Source organism: Fukomys damarensis, unplaced genomic scaffold, assembly GCF_012274545.1.
Source record: "Fukomys damarensis isolate Sample0158 unplaced genomic scaffold, DMR_v1.0_HiC HiC_scaffold_23, whole genome shotgun sequence".
Lineage (NCBI taxonomy): Eukaryota > Metazoa > Chordata > Mammalia > Rodentia > Bathyergidae > Fukomys > Fukomys damarensis.
The window spans coordinates 61,424,104-61,445,812 of record NW_022900935.1 but is presented as its reverse complement, the minus strand read 5'-3'; the positions used below and the strand labels follow the sequence as shown (position 1 = coordinate 61,445,812).

Below are 21,709 nucleotides of genomic sequence, written 5' to 3'. Positions count from 1 at the left end.
TGCCTGGCAAGCACAAGGTCCTGAGTTTGATCCCTGGCACCACACACACACACACACACACACACAAAATCAGTATGTCAAGGAATATGACATGGCATTTTATGGTAAAAGCGGTATGACTGAAATTTAAAAGTTCAATAATGTTAAATTATAAAGCTTTAAATAATTATTGGGTCACATCGGCCACTCTCAACCAGAGGTCTGTATGAGAATTAAGCTCTTATATTCCAAAGTGTCCACTAGATATAAGGCAGTAACTTCACTCTGACTTGTCCAGAATGGTATTTTTGCACACCACCTTTCAGAGAACTGGAAAAACAGTCACTTGTGCTATTTTGTGTTCTGTGGTTCAGGTGAGAAATTAGCTGAGTACTCAGAAGAAAACATAGGCCTAATTATGGGCTTTCTGCTAACAGAGAAGCTGAAAATTTTACAAAGCTTAGTAAAAATACCCTTAGGCACCCTCAAATTTACTAAAACAATCTCATAATACACCCAGATGTGCAAAAAATGTAATAGGATTATCAGTGGTGTGTTCGTAACCTGGGTGACTTTACACTCACCAGCTGCAGCTGATAGAGCTGGTTCAACATCGTCATATGCTGAGGGTTAATGGGCGAGGTTAATAGTGCAGGGTTGAGACCAATGTTTTTTGCTGCAAACTGCAAAAGCTGTGCTTGAACCTGTTTAAAATAAAACATACAATCAGTCATTATATCTCTGTTAAAAGATTTTTTGTTTCTATAGTGTTTCTGTGACTCAAAATGATTAACAATTATATTTGTTTCAAGGCTGAGCTTCAAAGGCTGTGCGAACATTTGCAGACATTTTCACACTTAGTAACTGAAATGTTAAGGAGGAGGAAGGAGGGAGTCTTTGAAGAGATTTCTTCTTCCAGATACTGAAGTCACACCTGAGCAGTCCAGGTCATTTCTATCGGTGACTGCGTTCCTCTTCTGCCAGTGGAGCCTCGAGGCCCAGAGGGTGGGGAAGACTTACTGGCTGGCACCTCACCAGGGAGACACGGACCTCTCAGGTCCTTGGACTGTTCTGACCACAGCTGACACCAGCAGGAGGTACAGCAAGTCTTCTCCCCTGCATGTGCACCTGTCGCCACCGCGGAGAGCAGAGGTCACTCTCAGTGGGTGTCACTGCCCCTAGCCTCCCCGCAGAGCAGACCTGATATCCACTGCTGCCTACTCAGGGCAGTCTCTAACTGGAACGCACTACTCCAAGCCAACCAGGGCCTGGCTGTGCTGTTTCAGTGTTCAAATGTCTGACATACCTTCACAGTGCAGGTGTACAAGATGATTTCAGGTGGACATAGTTGAACATTTTTTACTGTAATTGTGGTCTAGCATGTATTCGAAAAATACTGATTTTTCTACTTATGGTAGACATGCAAAGATTTTTTTTTTTTTTTTTGGTACCGGGGATTGAACTCAGGTCCTTGCGCTTGCAAGGCAGGTCACCGAACCGCTGAGCTAAATCCCCAGCTCTTGTTTGTGTTTTTTAAGACAGGGTCTCACTATGTAGAGTTCAGGCTGGCCTTGAACTCGATCCTACTTCAGCCTCCTGAGTGCTGGGATTACAGGTGTGTGCCATCATGTCTGTCCCACAAAGTTTTATTTAATAATATATTTAAAGATAATTCATGGGCCGGGGATTTAGCTTGGTGGTTTCACTGCCTGCCTTGCTGCCTTTCAAGAGCAAGGACCCGAGTTCAATCTCCGGTACAAAAAAAAAGAAAGAAATCAATTTTAAGACAAAGAAATATGCAATAGTATAGGTAAAATGAAGATGTGAAGAAAACTGTGTGATGGCACAGAGATGACTGACTCTTGGACATGCTAGTTTGCACAGTCCACTAACTGTGGTCTTCTGCCTCTGCCCCTCAGATTAGGTGTGGCTCTGGGCACTGGGACACGACTGAAAATGGCCCGTGAAGTCTCCGGCCACCACATGAAGAGGTGCCCCCGCATTTCTTGTCTTCTTTCCTGTGGTAGGGAAACAACTGTGGCAGAACTGCCTGTAAGCTGTGAACTACCCCGTCTCGACTGTCACAAGAGCTGGGCGCTCTTAAGTTAAGCCACTCTCTTCTGTGGCCTGTTACAGCAGTTTACACTGTGTCCTAACTAATGTACTTAACTATTATTCCACTGTGCTCCATACTTTTCAACTCTGTAAACAAATACGGATTCAAACCAGTATGGAGGGAGAGCTACTTCCAGCAAACTCCTGATGCATCCTGCCCTCTTCTGTGTGCCAACAGTCTTCCCATGTGCTACAAGCTGAATGTTTGTGTCCAAATTCCTGCTGAAACATAATCCTCGCTGTAACAGCATTAAGATGGGACATTCAGGAGGGGATTAGTGCCCTTAGCATAAGAGGTCTGAGGGAGCCTGTCCACCCCGTGCCCCCTTGAGGGTGCACAGACATTACCCTCCATGAGAATTGAGCCCACCAGTACTAAACATAACCAAATCCTCTGGGGCCCTGATCTGAGACTGTCCAGCTTTCAGAACTACGAGCAATGGATAAATTACCCAGTCCAAGGTCTTTTGTTACAATAGCTCAAAGGAACAAAGTCACCATATTCCAACAAACTAAACTAAAATTTAAATTTTATGGACTAACAGACGATGGATACAGTTGGTGGTGAACCTTTTAGAGATGAGTGCCCCAACTGCAACCCAAAAGTCATTAGTACAGAGTGCCAACACTGCAATCAAACCCGAATACTGAGGTTTTAGTTAGAAAAAACTACTTAGACATTAACATCTTTTGTCTTAAAAAAAAAAAAGTGCACCACAGGTTTGCCACCATTGGTTAGCATAGTCTCTTTTGGAACAGGAAAATAAGTTCCTCAGAAATCTCAAATATCTTTTTGGTAACAGAGGTCACTGAGGGAAGAAAGTTTTTCCTCTGCTGGAAGAATGGCAGACAGTGACGGAGACTTCAAAATGCTTTTGTTCTTCCTAAGCAGGGCTATGAGCCTTCCTCTGCCCTGGAATTATACATCAGGTAGAGCTTGGAGTTAGCCCAGGCTCAAAGACATCATCAATGTAAAATAATTCATTATTAAGTGTTCTTACAAGAGTGGACTGTCAGAGTATAATTAAAAACTCAGTCCACAGCCTAAAATGATGGAATGTTCTAAAGGTAGAATATTAGCATGAAAAGACAGCTATCACGAGCCCTTAGAGCTATGTAAAACAGTATCTTTCTTTTTTTTTTTTTTTTTTTGGTGGAACCAAGGGTTGAACTCAGGACTTTGTGCTTCCCAGGCAGGTGTGACACCATGAGCTACATTCCCAGCCCTGGAAACAAAGCTTTTTTTTTTTGGTACAAGGGATTGAACTCAGGATGTTGTGCTTGTGAGGCAGGAGAGGTGTCACTGAGCTACATCTCCAACCTCAATATCCTTTCTTTAACTCCACTTGACCTTTTTCCTGTTCAAATCTCTCCAGGCAAAATGACCTACTACTAGATGAAACTACAAACCCACAATGCCTAAGTCTTCTTGTCTGTGACCACACGTGGTCCCACAAGCATGACCCACTTGTGGGTGGTTGTGGGCGGTTTCCTCCATGTCCCTCACAACAGCGCGGCCTGCCTCTTTCCCTCCCAGTAATGCAGGACTGCCATCAGCTTCACTGAGCTTTGTCAAGCTAGAGCAGATGGAATCACGCCAGCAAGTGTGCTGTGTGCTCTCCTCCCTGTCAGTCACTCCGACCTGATGTCTCTGCTGGGCTTGGGTGGCTGAGCCTGTCAAGAAGCAGACTTTGAGGACATCTCTCAGGGCAGAAGAGTCAGTTTACTACTTGATGGATCAAAATGACTGTAGGTTACAAATGGAAAGCCCTCCTCTTTGATGAGGATTAATTCAGCTCTCACTTTAAGAGACTTTGAGGCAGCACAAGTCCCCACCACATGCCCGTGCCCCCTGTGCCTCCAGCTGGGGCACCGTTCTGACCTGAGGGGATAGAAACTGAGGCACTTGAGCACGGAGGCTGGGCTGGGAGGAGTTAAGAGGCTGCACTGGTGGCTGCGGCGGCTGCTGCATGGTCCTGGTTTGTGCTGCTCCGCTATTGCCAAACATACCCAGATTGCCACTCGGGATCTGTGGGGAGACAGAATGGATGGTCAGGGAGGCAGCAGTGAGATGGGCTGAGTGGGGAGGGCGATGTGTTTTCTAACCATGAAGCAAGGATGATTCTGCTTCCCTGCACTGTCCCCAGCCTCTGCAGAGCATATGAAATGCAGGCTTCCCACCACTCTCCACCAGGCTAGCAATGCCAAGAGCTCCAGGATGGTGCCCAGGGCCAGCTGGGAGCTGCTGGGAGCGGATGAGGCCTGCCGGTAACCTCATGGGACACAGGCACAGAGGGAGTATTCAGCCTCCCAAAGCAGCATCTCCTTGAAGAGAAGTGCAAAGGCACATGCGGGCCCGTCCCCGAGAAGACCACTCAGCAGGCCTGCTCTGCACCAGCAGGCACACTGCCTGGGGATCACATTTCAGGGGGCCCATAGGCAGGCAGGCAGACATCTCACAAAGAGACTCCACCTGTCCCAAAGGGTCCTCTGGGCACCTCCCTGAGAGAAAGGCCATCTCTGTATTTGGGGAAAGGGGGAACACGTGGTGTCTTCTCTCAACTGAAAACTTCTCGGCAATGCTCCAGCATTTAAAAGTTAGTACCAAGGTGCCGTGAGGAGCTCGAGTATATTTTAGTGACATATAAAAATAACTTCGAGGGCTGGGGATTTATTTAGCTCAATGGTGCTGCCGCCTGCCTCGCAAGTGCAAGGTCCTAAGTTTGATCCCCAGTACCAAAAAACAAAAACAAAAACAAAAACAAAAAAACCAAAAACCAAAAAAACTTTGAAGCTTTTCCTATCGTATAGCCAGATTCAACAACTTTTATTCTTTTTGGGGAGGGTAATGAGGCTTGAACCCAGGGCTTCAACACAGAGCTATAGCCTTGGTTCTTCGTTTATTTTAAGTATTTATTTTTCTTTTTTGGTACCAAAAAACTCAGGCCCTTGCGCACTGTGCCGCTGAGCTACTACATCCCTAGGCCCCCTGCCCTTCTTTAAATTCTGAGTCACGGTCTTTCTTAGTCACTAATTTGCCCAGGCTGGGCCTGCACTTTTCTTCAGTTTGAGACCTAATCTCAGCTTCCCAGAGTACTGTGGTGATACGTGTGTGCCATCACACCCTGCATTATTTAATTCCTGACTCTGGTAAATCACCTGAAGGAAACTCCCCTTACATATTTTCTTTTCAACTACCCTTACATACCCTAGTCTGTTTTAAAATAGAGGTATTACCTAAAATAAGACAGTGTCTCTGACACACCTTTTAAGAGGCAATTCAACAGACCACAACCTGCTCTCTCCCCACAACCTTACCTGTCTAGAAGAGTTCAAGTTTTGCATGCCCAGCCCTGAGGCAATCCCACCCAGGGCCTGACTGGGGAGTGCACTGTTGGAAAGAGGGAGCTTCAGGCTTGGGGAAGGCAAAAACGGTGAAGTCGTGGGCTCTTCCACGAGGCCGCCATCCTGATTGGAAAAAGAAAGGGTAAGCTGTGTGCAGTGTCCATCAGTGGACAAAGCACCGAAGTTTCCCAAGGAAATAAGAGAGAGGTATGGATGGATAAAGAATTAAAAGATCAAAAACTCGTGGATAACAAGGGAATGGAGAACATGGGTAAAAGGAAGAGGGGGAAAAAGAAAAAGAGAAATAGGATTAGGATACTGTTTTTATTTTTTAAATATTTAACAAGCATATACATTAGTTTGTAGTACTTTCTCAGACACTATTGCCTCTCTGGATAGAGTAAGGAGAAGAGAGCAAAAGTGTGAGCTAGGTCTTATTTGGAGAAGGCTTTATAACCATTTTCAAATATACAGGTTCTTTATGAGAGGTGATGACTAAAGCTCTTAGGTATACAGGAAGCTGAATTCTGACATTTACTTGTTTTCGACCTACATGTTCGGCAGTTTCACAGAGTTTAACAAGAAGGTAGTTATGAAACAGACAGAATCCCATTCAATTTTCTTCCAAGATTTACTGTGGCCACTGTATGTGCCAACACTTCTGCAAATTTATCGCATCTAATAGTACAACCAGCCTGAGGTCTTATTCCACATTTTGAAGGTAAGGAAACAAACAGGTCAGGGCCCCACACTTAGGATTCCCAGATTTAACAAATAAAAATATAACATGTCAAGTTAATGTAGAATTTTAGACGAATAACAATTTTTTAGTGGATGCTCCTGGGCTACCAGCAACTAGCTTTGTATTTATTTTTTTGTGGTACTGGGAACCCAGGGACACTCTACCATTCAGCTACATCCCTGCCAGCCTCTTTTACTTTTTTATTTTGACAGGCTCTCACTGAATTGCCCAGGATGGCCTAAACTGTGCTCCTGCCTCAGCCTCAAGTGTATTACACATAGCCCAGCTTTCTGAAGCAGAATATGTAGGGAAGGGCTGCAAGAACAGAGAGAATGTTCCCTCGGAGATGTTAAGGGTGTTGTTTATTTCTGTTATCAGGCACTGAACTGAGGACCTTGCGCTTGCCAGGCAGGTGCAGTGCCACTGAGCTACATCACCAGTTCTCCTTTATTTTTTTAACCTGTTCTTTTTGCTTCAATCTTGTTTTCTTAGGGTTCAGCATTCTGACTGAATATAATGTGATGCCTGCCCCTGTGTAATTGCATCAGTCTGGAGGAAGACACAAGTCCCTGACAACGCTAGAACTGAACTCTGTCTGGTTCCTAAGCATCCAGGGAACTTCCCAAGACACTATGGCGGGAAGGCAGCCAGGTGCAAGTACCCATACTCCACTACTTCCCTTTTTCTGATGTGAAACATGCAGCATATTTCCAAATGGAAAATCTGTGAATTTAAAATCAGATAGCAGGGGCCAGGGATTTAGCTCAGTGGTTCTGCTGCCTGCCTCATGAGCACAAGGTCCCAACTTTGATCCCCGGTACCAAAAAAGTAAATAAATAAAAAAATAAAATCAGATAGCAAAACAGAAATTTGACAGTCCTCGTCTACTGGGCAAATTGAAGCAGATACCGGTCACGTTCACACAATAAAAATGAAAATTAGTTTTCAATTCCAGCATTTTCTATCCCATATTATCATGTGAAATGCATCATCTCTTTAACATTCACATAGATGTCTCCCCCCATCATAAAAAAAAATAGGTAAAAGTCGCTTAAATACACCGTCCAGCAAGTTTTTAACCTGACTTACAACAAGGGCACAGTAAAAATGAAAACATCTCTTGCTAAAAAAACAAAAGAACTGCCTACATTCGTACCTTGTCAAGAAAGGTGGGGCGGTCCATGGAAGACTCTTTGGAGATTGGTGGGCGGCAGCTGAGGGGTTTGGTGACCATTCCATTATAGTCGGTCACTCCCAATCCACGCTTGTCCATGTCCACCTTCTTTTCCAGCAGAGCGCCTGGGCACAATGAAAGCAGCACAAAAATTAAGCACGGTTATCTGTGCTGCAGAGGATAGCCCTGGCGATAGCCGCAGGGAGGAAGACGACCTTTACCCCTGCAGAAAGGCAGGGGTGTAACCAGAGCACATCTGCTTAGCGCCTTGCTGCATGCTCGTCTGGCCTCAACACCTGGACTGTGCCCTGTCTGCCTTGCCCTGTCCCTGATCCTCTCCACTGTGGCTACACTGGCCTCCACTGGCCCCTGGGATGAGCCCTGTTTCACGGGGCCCCCATGCGCTTGCTTCCTCCCTCCACCCATCGTATCTCAGGGTCTTTCCCTTTCTGATGACTGAACCTGGGCAGCTCTTCTCCCACCTCCTGACCATCACTTCCCATACATATACTGAGTGGTAACAGACACCGATTCTGTCCTCATGGGTCTTCTAATCTAGTTACCAGTAGTACTTTTAGGTCCATTTAACCTTTGCACTATTTTACAATCTGAGAAGTTGGAATCACTGCTTCAGCTCATGCTGATGTTTCCTGGTGTATGAACCACACACATGTTGTGGCACTCTACGTGATTATACCAGCTATCTCTAATTCATGGAGTCTATACCTGAAAATGTGCCTACTCAGTGAAATTTATTTGTAACTCAAAGATTCATAAATATTATAGTATTTTTGTGGTTGTTTGTGGACACGCACAGACTGGGAGATGAGTCACCTGTATTCTCACATCCAGTTCAGGTCCAACAAAGTAATGCTCTGCCTTCTTGTTTCCGATCTCACAGGGCCAAGTGTCCTTTTTGTGGGCCACTTAGTACCACATTTTTCTTAATTCTGTACATTCTGTTGGTGACTCTGGCATTAAAAATGTTCCCCCACATAGGGCTGCAGACTGTCTAGTCTTCCTAAGTACAAGAAAGGTGAGCTGTGCTTTTCAGGGAAAATGTGTCCTAAGAAGCTTCCTTCAGCGCTGTGGGCTGGGAGGTGAATGTCAATGAAGCAGACATAGTTCACCTAGCAAAAGGAAGAGGAAATCATTTGGGAAGGGCTAATGTGACACCCATAACAGCGTGGACAAGCTATGGAAGAGATGCAAAGGCCGCTAGCTAGATTTGTGGATTCCTGAGATGACTGATTAAATAGGGTATTTTAAAACAGAAACAAAATAAGGCTCTGAACAGTCAGTAGATAAAAATGTGTGCAGAGGAACCTCCCCCATGTTTCCCCAGCAGGAGTTCAGTATTTGCTAATTCAGTGTGTGCAGCGGTTTCACAGGATATAATTACCAAGAATATGGAGAAGAGACTGCATTTTACAAATACCTGAAATAATTTTATGTATGTATATTTGTTTGTATGTTTGTATGTATGAACCAGGAATCAAACTCAGGGCCTTGCGCTTGCCAGGCAGGTGCTGTGCCACTGAGCTACATCCCTGGCCCTATTTATTTATTTAAAGCAGTTCCACTAGGAGGTTGCTTATTCCAACAGCAGTCAATCTCCCAGCAAGAGAATGTCCTCAGCTGCACACTGGCACCTCCACCGCCCCTGGACTGCCTCTGAGGGGCCAAGGATTGAGGAGTGTCCTCCATCGGGACCCAAAGAGGTCTGATGTGAGGCCCCAACACCAGTTTCCAAACACCATTATTACTTCCCCTCAAAACAGGTGGACACATTCCACCAATGTGTTGAAGAACTAGCAAAAATGAAGAAAGAAAATATACTTCAAGTACAGCATTCGTCTTGAGTCCACCTGCCTGAGTAACTGGCTATGTGGTCAGTGCCTATCCTGTGGTTGCTCCTGTAAGGCAAAAGTTGGGCGAGGAACCTGGTGAAACAGTGCTCTACATGTGCCCTGTCACTTACTCATGGCCTGGTCAAGGTTCATATTGTTGCTCTTCAAGGCCTCTTCAGCAGGCTCTCTCTGTGGAGCAAAGCAGAATCCTCATTAGTGGGCACACAGGTGAACATCACAGTTTAGCTGGTAAACAGCTTGAGGGCTTGTTTGGAGGTTCTAGCAGGGAGTGCAGCTACTTTTATACCCTTGACAGAGGAAACAGTTCTCTATGGGGGTGGTTGCCCTCTTCCACTAAGAGTGCAGCACATGGAGCAGAGAGGGAGGAAGGGGACACCCACTTAGCCAGCCAGATCAGTAGAATCAACCCTGGCAATCAATGGGGTGACAGATGTCACAGCCAGATCGCCCTCACATCTGTAAACAGCTTAATCACTACTGACTTGCTATTAGGTTTTGGAACTGGTAATGCTTTTCTCCACCATGGAGGTTAGAAATAATGTCTTTTAAACTGGGTGTGGCGGCTCACGCCTGTAATCCCAGCACTCAGGAGGCTGAGGCAGGAGGATCTCTGAGTTGGAGACCAGCCTGGGCTACATAGGGAGTTCCAGGTCAGTCTCAACTACATAGTGAGACTCTGTCTCCAAAAACAAACAAAAAAGAAATAATGTCTTTTAAATGCAAAATATTTATAATTTAGTGACTGACCTCCAGCTTGAGTGTCAAAGTCACTGGCAGAGTCAAGGCTCTGGGCTCTATCATACAAACTTTTCTTCAAGAAAAAGAAAAAGTGCAAGAAGGTTCCTGTTGATAATTTTCTCTCATCTTCATGTGCCAGCAACCAGGAAGCTCTGTGATGCCCATGTCTCCTGGTCCCTTCAGGTCGATCAGTCACACCAACCAGGGAGAGGGTGGACCCTTCCCCGAGAGAGCACCCAGTGTGAGGAATCCAAGGCCATTCTGAGTCCCTTCTTTCAGGGACACCCACCACGATCAGAAGAGGATTACTCATGTGAACCTGGACTTGGAAAGCAGACACTTAATGGGACCACATGGTGAACATGGTTACCAGCCTTTGGGCTTGGGACCTGTCTGCCAATCATAGGACTAGAACACAGTAGCATTCTGGGGACCACCCCGTGCTCCAAAGTCTTTCTGCACAGCTAAATAGCCTTGGTTAGGATGCTTTTTTGGCATATGACACTTTAGTACATTATACCAAGTATTTTCTCATGATCTTCTACCTGGGATCAATCTATTGCATAAATTAATGAAATAAACCTATGGAAATTACGAATCACACAGTTTTATTCTTGGACAAGGTTCTCATCCCTTTCTAAATAGAAATTGAATCTTTGCTGTAGTTCAATGCAGTAACCACTCAGCCTAACTTTCTAAGCCAAAGGGGACTTAAAAGCTAATGAATTAGTTCCATATCATTCCTCACAAAGCCTTCCCACCTTGTCATAAACATCAAACACTGATAGTAAACAAGTAGGACTGTTTGCTTAGGATATGTGGGAGGTAGTAGTAAGGCACCAGTCACCGGGAAGCCCATGTCTGTGAGTTGTTTGATCAGCCGGCTCATGATCCAGGCCTCGTCCTGCTTGCCAGACATCTTCATGCCCTAGAATAAAGCCAGGGCAGAAGAAAAGGCCACAAGTTACATTTCAGTGCATTTCCCTCAGAAATGAGAGTGCTGACATTTACGGCGCTTTAAAAGTCACAGAGTCTTCTGCATCATGGTGAATCGTGCTGGGCTCCACAGTGTCCTTGGCAGTATCTTGGGGCTAACATCACAGGACACTGTAGGTGTGCATGCATGCTGGTTAAGGTACGTACCTTATGGACTCACAAAAGCAGGGCAATTGTTTCCCTTTCCCAGAGAATTAATTTGACTCACCATAAATATACACTATTTCCCTTATCCAATAATCACAAGAACACTCCCTTCAACCTGGGGCTATGTGACATCTGCTAAAAATTACATGTTTTTTTTCCCCTTGTATAAGCTTTATTCTAAACAATATAAAATACAGGATAAAATTATTTTATCCTTCTGATAAAAAGGGCAACAAAGGAAAGGTAGAACAAACCCATTAATTTTGTTAAGTATTCACTGCTTATGGCACTCAGGTGAGAGGAAAGGAGTAGGCAGGAGAATGTTCGCAGGAAAAGAAGAAGAGAAATGTGGGGAAGGCAGACTACAGGAGAACAGCCCAGGAAGGGCAAAGGGTACCATGAGTCAGATGAGCAATTATGCAATAGCAAAGGCTCTACGGATACAATCACACACACACACACACACATATGCTCACACACACTGAGGTAGGAGGACCACTTGATCCCAGGAGAATGAGGCCAGTCTGGGCAACACAGCAAGATGGTGTCTCTAAATACAGATATACATAGACACACACCACCATGAATATGCTCCTTCCTCCCTTTAGAAATTAAACCCACTTTAACTAGTCAGTGGAGCACACAGAGCTATAAAAACTAGGAGTGGGGGATTTAGCTCAGTGGTGCCACGGCTGCCTCACAAGCACAAGGTCCTAAGGTCAATACCTGGTTTTTCCCCCCAAAATCAACACAAACTCACAGGCTTTCTATCCCCAAGGAAGTAGCTATTTGGAGGTTGTTTTAATCAATAGTCTGCTGCCATAGCCAGATTAGCCAAAGTCATATTTTGTTTTTGGTACTGGGACTCAAACTCAAGGCCTCTCATTTGCCAGGCAGGCACTGTGCCTCTGAGCTACACCCCCAGCCTCAAAATCGTATTATTTTAATTTGCTAATTTAATATTTCTTGTCTCACTGTGATTGGATTACTTGCCAAAACAAATGTATGGCTTTTTTTTTTTTTTTTTTTTTTTTGATACTGGGGATAGAACTCAGGTCCTTGTGCTCACGAGGCAGGTGGCAGAACCACTGAGCTAAATCCCTGGCCCTGTAAAGACTTTTGATGCCTGCAGCCTTTTCTCCTTATGAATGGGAAGTCCAATTTTAGTTTCTAGTTTCTACTTACTACTTATTGAATACTTTTCTAATTTCTTTTCTCTTTTTTTTTCTTATTTCTTTTTTGGGTAGCAAAATATTCACGTGGTACAATAGGACAAGGTGCAAGAAGAGACTCCTCTCCACGCCACCTTACGTGCGCGGTTCCTGTTCTCTCTAAAAGGTTCCTGTTCTCCTTAGTGGAGTCTAATCTTCCTCCTAGAGAACTGAGAATAGTCTACAGAAGCTGTTGGATGTACCTGAAGTTGCCGGTGTGCTACATGCATTTCTATTCCTTGTGTCTTCATTTAACAATATATTTTGTTGATTTTGTTTATTTGTTTTTTGAGTCAGCGTCTTGCTATGCAGTTCAGGCTGACCTTTAACTGACTATATAGCCCAAGCTGGCCTTGAGCTTGTGGCAATCCTCCTGCCTGAGCCTTCTGCATGCTGGGATTACGGATGTGTGTCACTATGTCAGCTATTTTGTTGATCTTTTCATATCAATATAGAATTTTCTTTAAAAAATATTTAGTCTCCCATATGATGGATGTGGCATAATTTACCCAGATACCTCATCAATGCACATTTATTTTCATTTTATTACTAAAAAAATGCTGTAACAGAATGAGTGGAAACCTCTGTGGTTATTTTCACAGGTAACACCACACAGCCCACCTTCTGGATTATGCTAATTCACATTCCTTCTGGCAATGAAAAAAGTACTAGCTTTGAGAACAGAATGTGTTTATTAGTATTTTATTTTTTGGTGCTGGGGACTGAATCCCAGGCCACTGAGTCACATCCTGAGCCCCCAGAGTGTGTTCACTAAACTTCTGGATTTCTGCTAAAGTAAGAGATGAAAAATGGCATCTCGCAGTATTGTTTTAAATTTAATTCTCTTTCTCCTTTTCTTTCTGTGGTGGTGGGGACTGAACCAGGGCCTTCTTACTGAGCTACATCCTCAGATGTTTTTTATTTTGAGATGGTTTCACTATGTTACTAAGTTGCCTAGGCTGGGTTCAAACTTGGAATCTTTCTATATCATAGCCTCCTAGAGTGCTGTCATACACCCAGCTTCAATTCTCTTTCCATAGTCAGAGCAGCTATTCTTTTGTATGCTAAAAGCTATCTAATTTCCTTTCTATGGATCATTGACTATTCACTTTCTTTGCTCATTTTTTCTATTGAGTTACTGGCTAATTAAAAAAAAATCAGTTTCTAGGTCTTTTCTCTGTATCACAGAGATCAATCCTTTGTAACAAGTATTTTTTCCAGTTTGCTATTTGTCCTTTGATTTAGATTAGGGTATTTTCTCTCATATATAGTTTCTATGTTTACTGTTCTAATCTAAATTATTTTTTCTAATCTAAAACTTAAAAAATAGCTTTTAGATTTTAGTCATGGCTAGGATGGTCCCTCTAACTGTAATCATTTATTTATTTGTTTGTTTACTTTTCGGTTTTTTTGACATAGGATCTCTATGTAGCTCAGGATGATCTTGAACTCACTATGTAGCCCAGACTGGCATCAATCTCACAGCAATCTTCCTGCCTCAGCTTCTCCAGTGCTGGGATTATAGGTATGTACCACCATGCCTGACTTCTTCCACGATTTTATTTTTCATATTTAAATTTGTAATGTACTTGGAATTTATCCTGGGATATAGTGGGTTGTGGATCTCAATTTCTTTCAGATGGCTGCCTGTTTACTTAGTGGTCACCTCTGCAGTTCTCAAATGTTTTGGTCTCAGGATCTCAGTACACTCTAGAATTAAGGATCCCAAAGAATTTTTGTTTATAAAAGAGTTGTATCTATTGCATCTTACTACATTTGAAGTTAAAACTGATACACTTAAAAATTATGTTAACATTATTAAAAACAGAAATACAAATTCATTACATGTTAACATAAATAACTTATTTAAAAGAAAATAAACTTACTTACTAAAACACATTCTTTGAGAAGAATGACACTATTTCGCCTTTTTTGCACATCTTTAATGCCTGGCATTAAGCACTGACTGGTTTCTCGGGTGTGTTTCTGCATACACTCTATGTAATCATGACAACTCTGGACAGCTCCATTTGTGATGGCTTATGTGTCCCCAAAAGCCCATGTGTTGAAGGCTGTTCCTTGGAATGGCACTGCTAGGAGGTTATATTCCTTTAAGACGTCCTGCTGGCTTGAACCACGAGCAGTACAAATGGATCTAATCACTTTTATTGGTCTTTATACTAATGAAATTAACAAAAAGTCTATAAATGGACTGAATCTAGTTAGTTGCTTGAATGTAAAAATTAATACTATCATACCAATTAAAATTATAGTAATCAACAAACATTTCATTAAAATAAACTTACATCCATGAATAGTTTTATCAATAATTCTCAAAATTTCAACATGGAAGTCTTACAAGTACCCCACTGCTGATGCATATAATATGCATTTATAACTGCTATACCACAAATTAGCTATATTATAATGTTTTATACCATTTTAATGTTGTCCTTAAGGAACTGTAATGTGATGAGATCTGGCCTGCTAAATCAACTTTTCTTTGCATTGCTGTAATCAGAGACCCCCTGAGAAGTGGTACAAGCTGCCCGATGGGACAGTTACGTATGGACAACTGGTGTTTCAAGGTGGCAGGAAGGCCCTAATTCAAATTGGAACCAGCTGGCAGGAGACATATGAATTATGAATTATAGCCCTGTTGTGAATGTGAAAAGGTGAAGTAGACAATCTGGTATTTGGGTCATGGGGTCAGGCCCTCAGTGGTGGCAATGGGATCCCAGCTGTTCCTGCTTTCTCTTTTAACTTCCTGGCCATGGGATGAGCAGTTTTGCTCTACCACATGGTAGAGCAAGGAGTAAGATCTATTAGTCACGGACTAAAAACTGAAACTGTGATGCAAAATAAACCTCTCCTCTTTAGAAGTTGATTTCTTTGCTATAAGCTGATTTTGTTACAGCGATGGAAAACTGACTAAATTAACACCCTACACCAGGGTAAGAACTTTCTGGAAAAGATAAAGTCTTAGTATCACAGAAACAGCTTTGACCTTGCTGATCCCTGAAAGAGTCTCTAACAAGGACATCTAAAGATCCAAGCTGCACCCTGGAAACCTCAGGTGCAGCTTTCCACCCTGCACTGGAGATGCCACCATTAAGCCACTGGCTCTGGAAGTTTCTTCCTGTAGGAGTGTCATGCTTACCTTCTGAAGTCCTTTCTTTGGGGCATTGCTCCAGGAGCCACAGGAGGAGCCGCTTTCTTGGGAAGCAGCATTATTCCACATATCCCCTTCCTCATCCTCCCACTGGCTGGTGCCCAGGTTCATTTCATCCCCACCGCTGCCCCAGCCTTCTTGCATAGATTTGGAAGCTAGAAAGAGAGGAAACAGAAACTTAAGCCAATTTATTATTCCTAAGGTGCAGAATGCTTTGCTATTACATGATTTAGGGTGTGTAGGGGAAAATTCATGTAGTGTAATTTGCCACTTTGTTCTTTATGTTCCCCAGACCTAAGAACTGAATTTCTCCTACCAGACATGTACAGTGTATATGTGTACATTTTTTCCTTCAAACTCCAGGTGTTTGTTGTATGCTATTGCAAACTTCCTTAACCAATTTACAGGTCAATTTGAAACCCAGACATTCTAAAAGTAATTCCTGTGTAGTCATCTTTGCCTGGACTGAAACAAAGTCTCTATAAATAGGGAGGGATGGAGGGATTGAAGGGAGGGCAGGGGAATGGGGAAAAAAATAAGAACCAATGGCCAGGGATTTAGCTCAGCAGTTCGGTGGCCTGCCTTGCAAGTGCAAGGACCCGAGTTCAATCCCCAGTACCAAAAAAAAAAAAAAAAAAAAACCCAAAGGGGGGAAAAAAAAAAAAAAAAAAAAACCCAAAGGGGGGAAAAAAAAAAAAAAAAAAAAACCCAAAGGGGGGAAAAAAAAAAAAAAAAAAAAACCCAAAGGGGGGAAAAAAAAAAAAAAAAAAAAACCCAAAGGGGGGAAAAAAAAAAAAAAAAAAAAACCCAAAGGGGGGAAAAAAAAAAAAAAAAAAAAACCCAAAGGGGGGAAAAAAAAAAAAGAACCAAGATATATCACATAAAGGTACAAGTTCCCGATGATAAATGTAACTGTATTATAAAACTAAAATGTACCAATAAACTTAACTAAAAAAATGTTAAAACCAAATATCTAAAACAGAAACAATAAACAAAAAAGGCCACTCAAAAGTAGATTCTTGAGAAATGACCCTGTCTTCCATGTAGTTGTTAGTCACATCCTGGTGTAAAACTGTGGGCACTATGTCACATGGGTCAGGGCTGCTCACATTTTGCCTCAGGTGAGGGCTGGTGGGGACCTGTGATATGCGGCAGGTGTAGGGTAGGCCCAGCCACCTGTATTTCTCACAAGCACCTAGGAGACCTCCACAATTGCAGGACAGAGGTCCAGGCAGAGGAAACTCAAACTGGCTACTGAATTTCTACTTCTTCCTCCCTTTGCAAAAGGCAAAGTGACTTTTGGTGTCAAAGCTACTTCAAATTTTCACTTCTCGGGAGAACTAGAAAGTCAAATAGGTGACAGTAGTCAGCTAAGGTCTTTAAACTGATGGAAATGTTTACAACACAGGCATGTAAACAGACCTCCAGGACAGATTATACAATAGAATATACTGCCTTCAAATGGAATGTGAATCTAAACACTCACAAGGTCCCTTATCCTTTAACTTTGTAACAAAAAGCAGTGAGAATGCAGTAAATATTTCTAGCACAGGAGATGGGTATATGGAACATACCAGCCACTCAGCAAAATAACAAAGTCAACAGTTTCATTTTAAGCTCTAGGGTATCTAGTGACTGCCAAGAAGATGCTGCTGCTTCTGCAGCCCCGTGAACAATTAAATGTTGTATTTATGTTACTATCACAAGTATCACATTGCAAGACTCCCACACAGTATGGGGATTCCATGCAGTGAACATAATCTGGACATCTGTAAGAATGTATAGGCAGACTCACTACACTTCCAGAAAATGGGGTGGCACACAATTTGCTTTCTTCAAGATTTTTCCAGTGTTGCCTGTTGAACTTGGCCTTACATATGGTAGGAAAGTTCATACCACTGAGCTATACCCCCAGGTAGATTTCTTTTTCCCAAGTTGTTTTAAGCATAAACATGAAGTATCCAAAGTGAAATTCTGTGTATAAAATGAAAGCAAAGCAAAAAGTGCCCAAACTGTTATAGGTACATGATTTCAAATACTAATCTCAAGAGGAAAAAATGATAGGCTTTATCCATCTTGTTTGGCAAGATAAATTTAAAGAGGCAGATACAAAACACTGCTAAAGGTCTGAGTCCACTGCAGGATGCATACTTCTTTAGAAAATGTCTGGGACCAGCCAGAAATGGTGCTTCACATCTGCAATCCCAGCACTCAGGAGGCTGAGGTAGGAGGATCGCTGCATGGCTGAGGCCAGCCTGGACTACCTAGGGAGTTCAAGACCAGCCTGTGCTACACAGTGAGACACTGTCTCAAAAAACAAAGCAAAACAAAACAGGCCAAGTTTTAGCTCAGTGGTGCCTAGGCGCAAGGTCCAGAGTCTGATCCCCAATACTGAGAGAAGAAAAACAAACAAACAAACAACCTGGGATGAGAAGTGTTTCTCATTTCAGATTTAAAATTTTTTTTGTATTATTTACATATACATAATGAAATATGTTGGGAACGGGACCCAAGCTTAAACATGAAAATCATTTATTTCATAGCTATCTTATACACAAAACATACAGAGGTATTTTGTTTTGCCTTTGGTGGTACTGGGGATGGAACCCAGGGCCTTATGTGCACCAACCAAGTGTTGTACCACTGAGCTATACCCCTACCATATTTAATTTTGGTACCGGGGATCGAATCCCGGTCCGTGAACTTGCAAGGCAGGTGGAGGAACCACTGAGCTAAATCCCCAGCCCTTAATTTTAATTTTGACACATGGTCTCATTTAAGTTACCCAGACTGATTCAACTTTTGATCCTCTTTAGTCCCTGCAGCAGCTAGAATTACGTGTGTATTATCACACCTGGCTTGGAGGGTAATTTTACATAATCCTTTTTTTTTTTTTTTTTTTTCAGTACCAGGAATTGCGGGGCCAGGGATTTAGCTCAGTGATTCTACCTCCTGCCTTGCAAGTGCAAGGACCCAAATTCGATCCCCAGTACCCCCCAACCCCCATCAAATCAGTACTAGGAATTGCACCTAGGGCTTCTGCACTGAGCTAAATCCCCAGCCCATTTTATTTTTTAAATTTTGAGACAGGATCTTGCTGTCAGTCAGGCTAGGCTCAAACTCTTGATCCTATTACCTCACCCTCCTACAGTGCTGGGACTTCAGGCCCATGCACTACACTGGGCAACACAGTACTGCTAGTGTTCCTGTACTCAGACTGTGACGTGACACATGAGGTTAGGTGTAGAATTTTCAACATGTGGTGTCACTTGGAGCGTTTTGGATTTGGGATTTTCAGACTGGGAACGCTGAACCTGTAGTAGTACCAAACATGTATGCTTAATTGCTTTTATTCTTGTAATTCTTTTTTTCTTTTTTGGTACTGGGGATTGAACTTGGGACCTTGCGCTTTTGAGGCAGGTGGTGGGACCACTGAGTTAATCCCTGGCAGTTGTATTTATTTTTAAAAGGAGGGCACGAATTCCTACTAAAATCTTTTTGTGTTCATGTATAAGACATGGAAGTATTTTGTTATAGTTTTGGCTTAAAGTTAGTCTTAAAGTGTACACAAAGAAAAAATGTCCTAAAAATTTAATTTTTAAAATTCAACAATAGCTTGGGGTAGCTTCATGGTAAAGTACACATTTAGCATTCATGAGGCCCACAAGGCCCAGTACTAACATTCAGGAGGCTGAGGGAGGAGGATCATCCTAAACTGGAGGGCAGCCTGAGCGACATATAGTTCAAGGCCGGCCTGAACTATGTAGCAAGGCCCTGTCTCAAAAACCCAACAGAACAGAACAGAGCAAAACAACAATTGCCAATATCAAATAAAATAAAAGTGAGATAGTTTAACATAAAAATTTGCTCTAAAATTAAATGAAAAGGACCCCCCTGAAATCCTCTGAACCACTTCTAAATGACCAGACTGTTAGGTAAAAGAGCCGAAAAGCAGGACTAGACCAGGACTACAATAAGCCTTTATTATGGGAGGATCTGACAAGCTATCTCCTAATAAAAGAAAAGCAGCATGGCCGACTGAACAGGGAACTTCTTTTATGGACTAGGGTGGGACTTATAGGAGCTGGGGTGGGACTGAGTGATGTAGTATTAAGATCTTGATTGGAGGAGCCTGTGACATCACTAGGAGGGGCTTGTGACATCACTAGCTGCTAGGAGGTAGCAAGTATCAGGTTACTCTTTTGGCGGGAGAAGAGGCACATAGGAAGAAGAAGCCTGTCCTTTTTTGGGAGAAGTCCTATTTTAAAATGGAGGCTGCTATTTTATGTGGCACTTATCTTAAGGCAAGGGAAATCTAACACAGATCAGGGTGTGCAGGATATTCAGCTCACCTGGTTTGCACAGGGCTGGGGTGGCAGTGGGTGCACCAGCTCTTCCAAAGGTCACTGCTGGCTCAGCAGGGTGATCTCCCCACCCGCTGCCACTGCTGGGTGGCTTCCCCCATGCTGCTGTGCCGTTATCAACCAGGGTGGATGGGGAGGACGGCTCTCCCCACGCATTTTCAGCCTTTGAGTGGACATTAGGCATCTCTCCCCAGCCTGATGAAACTGCAAAGGAGCCAGAGAGAGGAAACAATAAAAGTGAAACAGGAAGGGCTAGGGATTTAGCTCAGTGGTACTGTACCTGCCTCGCAAGCATAAGGTCCTGAGTTTGATCCCTGGTACTCAAAAAGAAAAAAAGAAAAAAGAAAAGAAACAGGGAAAAAGTAAATGTGATTCAGCTTTCAAAATCAGCTCAAATGGTAGTCATTCAGTATCTGCAAGGAGCTCACTTGACTTGCTGACAGCCACTGTGACAGCTCTTATCAACTGCAATTTTCATGGAGATATATTATTTCAGAGAGGAAATGTGAGTATTTCAAGTAGTAACCAGATGAGAAAGCACTGGACTCTGTCTGCAAGTAAAAGCTTGTGGAATAATATGTAAATAGTTAATGTAAGTTTTAAATTATTTGGTCTCAACAAGGGTATATGAAATCTATTAATTTTCTTACTAAAGGTAGCATGAAATCAGTTCCCTTGGTGGACTTTACCCTTTATTAGGATAATATTGATGAATGACAAAAAGACATGCAATCTATGGATCATTTTACATTTGGTCTTAGCCAAAAGGCCAAGAAGCGAATGGATCATTTTAAATTACAAACTGAGTCTACGCTGAAGCAACAGGTTATGCAAATGCTATCAATAATACGGGAGCTATCCCAAACATATATTGGGGAAAGTAGTTTTTCAAACTGAAGGGACAAAATTAAATCTGGGAAGTGAACATAGCTGATAAAAATTATAGATGCTTTGGTAAGCCAAAAAGTAAGTATTGCTAAAGACCAATCAGCTATGATAAAACTGATTTATTGTAGATAACTCAACAGTAAATTCACCTAGAATTTGTCATTCCTATACTTCTATCTCTTTTGAGAGATGTTACTATAAACTTTTTTACAGGGTTATATAACTAAGTCAAATCTAAGAATAAATATGAAGACTATGGTAATTACAGTTAATTGCTTTTTTATACCAATTTAAAAATTTTGTTTTAAAGCAGAAAAAAGTATTTTATGAAGAAGACAAATGATTTGCAAGCTTAATCTTTCAAAATCTTAGACATAAATGGGAGAAAACTTGCTCACTCAAAAATCAAGAAAACAATCTTTCCACTTCTTAGTTTACGGTACTGGGGGTCAAACTCAGGATGTTGTGCTTGCAAGGCAGGCGGCAGCACCACTGAGCAAAGCCCGGCCCCAATCTTTCCACTTTAAATTGATCTCTGGCAAGACTATTATACATACAATAAATACCAAACTGTGGGTAAACCTCAGGATATGTGCACTGATAGTCCACAGACTGTAGAAAAAAACTCTATAAATTGGGATACTGTATATCATATAATTTTGGTGCAAAACAAGTATTTTCAGTAAGAAATAATTTTAAATATGTAACATTAAAACAATTTCTACTGTTCATCATTTAGTGCTAGAATGAATCTGGTTATCTTTTTAGTTATTTTAAAGTTGGTTGATGAGGTAAAACAAATTTCTACTTTCAGTTAAAACACTCATATTAAAAATTTGAAAATGAGGGCCGGGGATTTAGCTCAGTGGTTCTGCTGCCTGCCTTGCAAGTGCAAGGTCTAAGCTCAATCCCTGGTACCAAAAAAAAAAAAAAAAAAAAAAAAAAAAAAAAAAAAAAAAAAAAAAAA

General features: G+C 42.3%; 1 protein-coding gene across 5 annotated transcripts in view; it reads right to left on the bottom strand.

Annotated features, from left to right (window-relative positions):
• Tnrc6c (trinucleotide repeat containing adaptor 6C) overlaps nucleotides 1-21,709 on the bottom strand; it is a 78,343-nt gene that overhangs the window by 15,958 nt on the left and 40,676 nt on the right. For 2 of the 5 annotated variants that reach the window (XM_010618484.3, XM_010618487.2), the window contains 8 exons: nucleotides 19,843-20,058; nucleotides 15,479-15,645; nucleotides 10,812-10,892; nucleotides 9,337-9,394; nucleotides 7,338-7,480; nucleotides 5,413-5,562; nucleotides 3,977-4,123; nucleotides 564-683 (listed from right to left, as the gene is read on the bottom strand). In XM_010618484.3, coding sequence (XP_010616786.1) covers nucleotides 564-683; nucleotides 3,977-4,123; nucleotides 5,413-5,562; nucleotides 7,338-7,480; nucleotides 9,337-9,394; nucleotides 10,812-10,892; nucleotides 15,479-15,645; nucleotides 19,843-20,058 — 1,082 coding nt within the window. The remainder of the gene's footprint in view (nucleotides 1-563; nucleotides 684-3,976; nucleotides 4,124-5,412; nucleotides 5,563-7,337; nucleotides 7,481-9,336; nucleotides 9,395-10,811; nucleotides 10,893-15,478; nucleotides 15,646-19,842; nucleotides 20,059-21,709) is intronic. The other 3 variants (XM_010618485.3, XM_010618486.3, XM_033767524.1) reach the window with 3 other exon arrangements.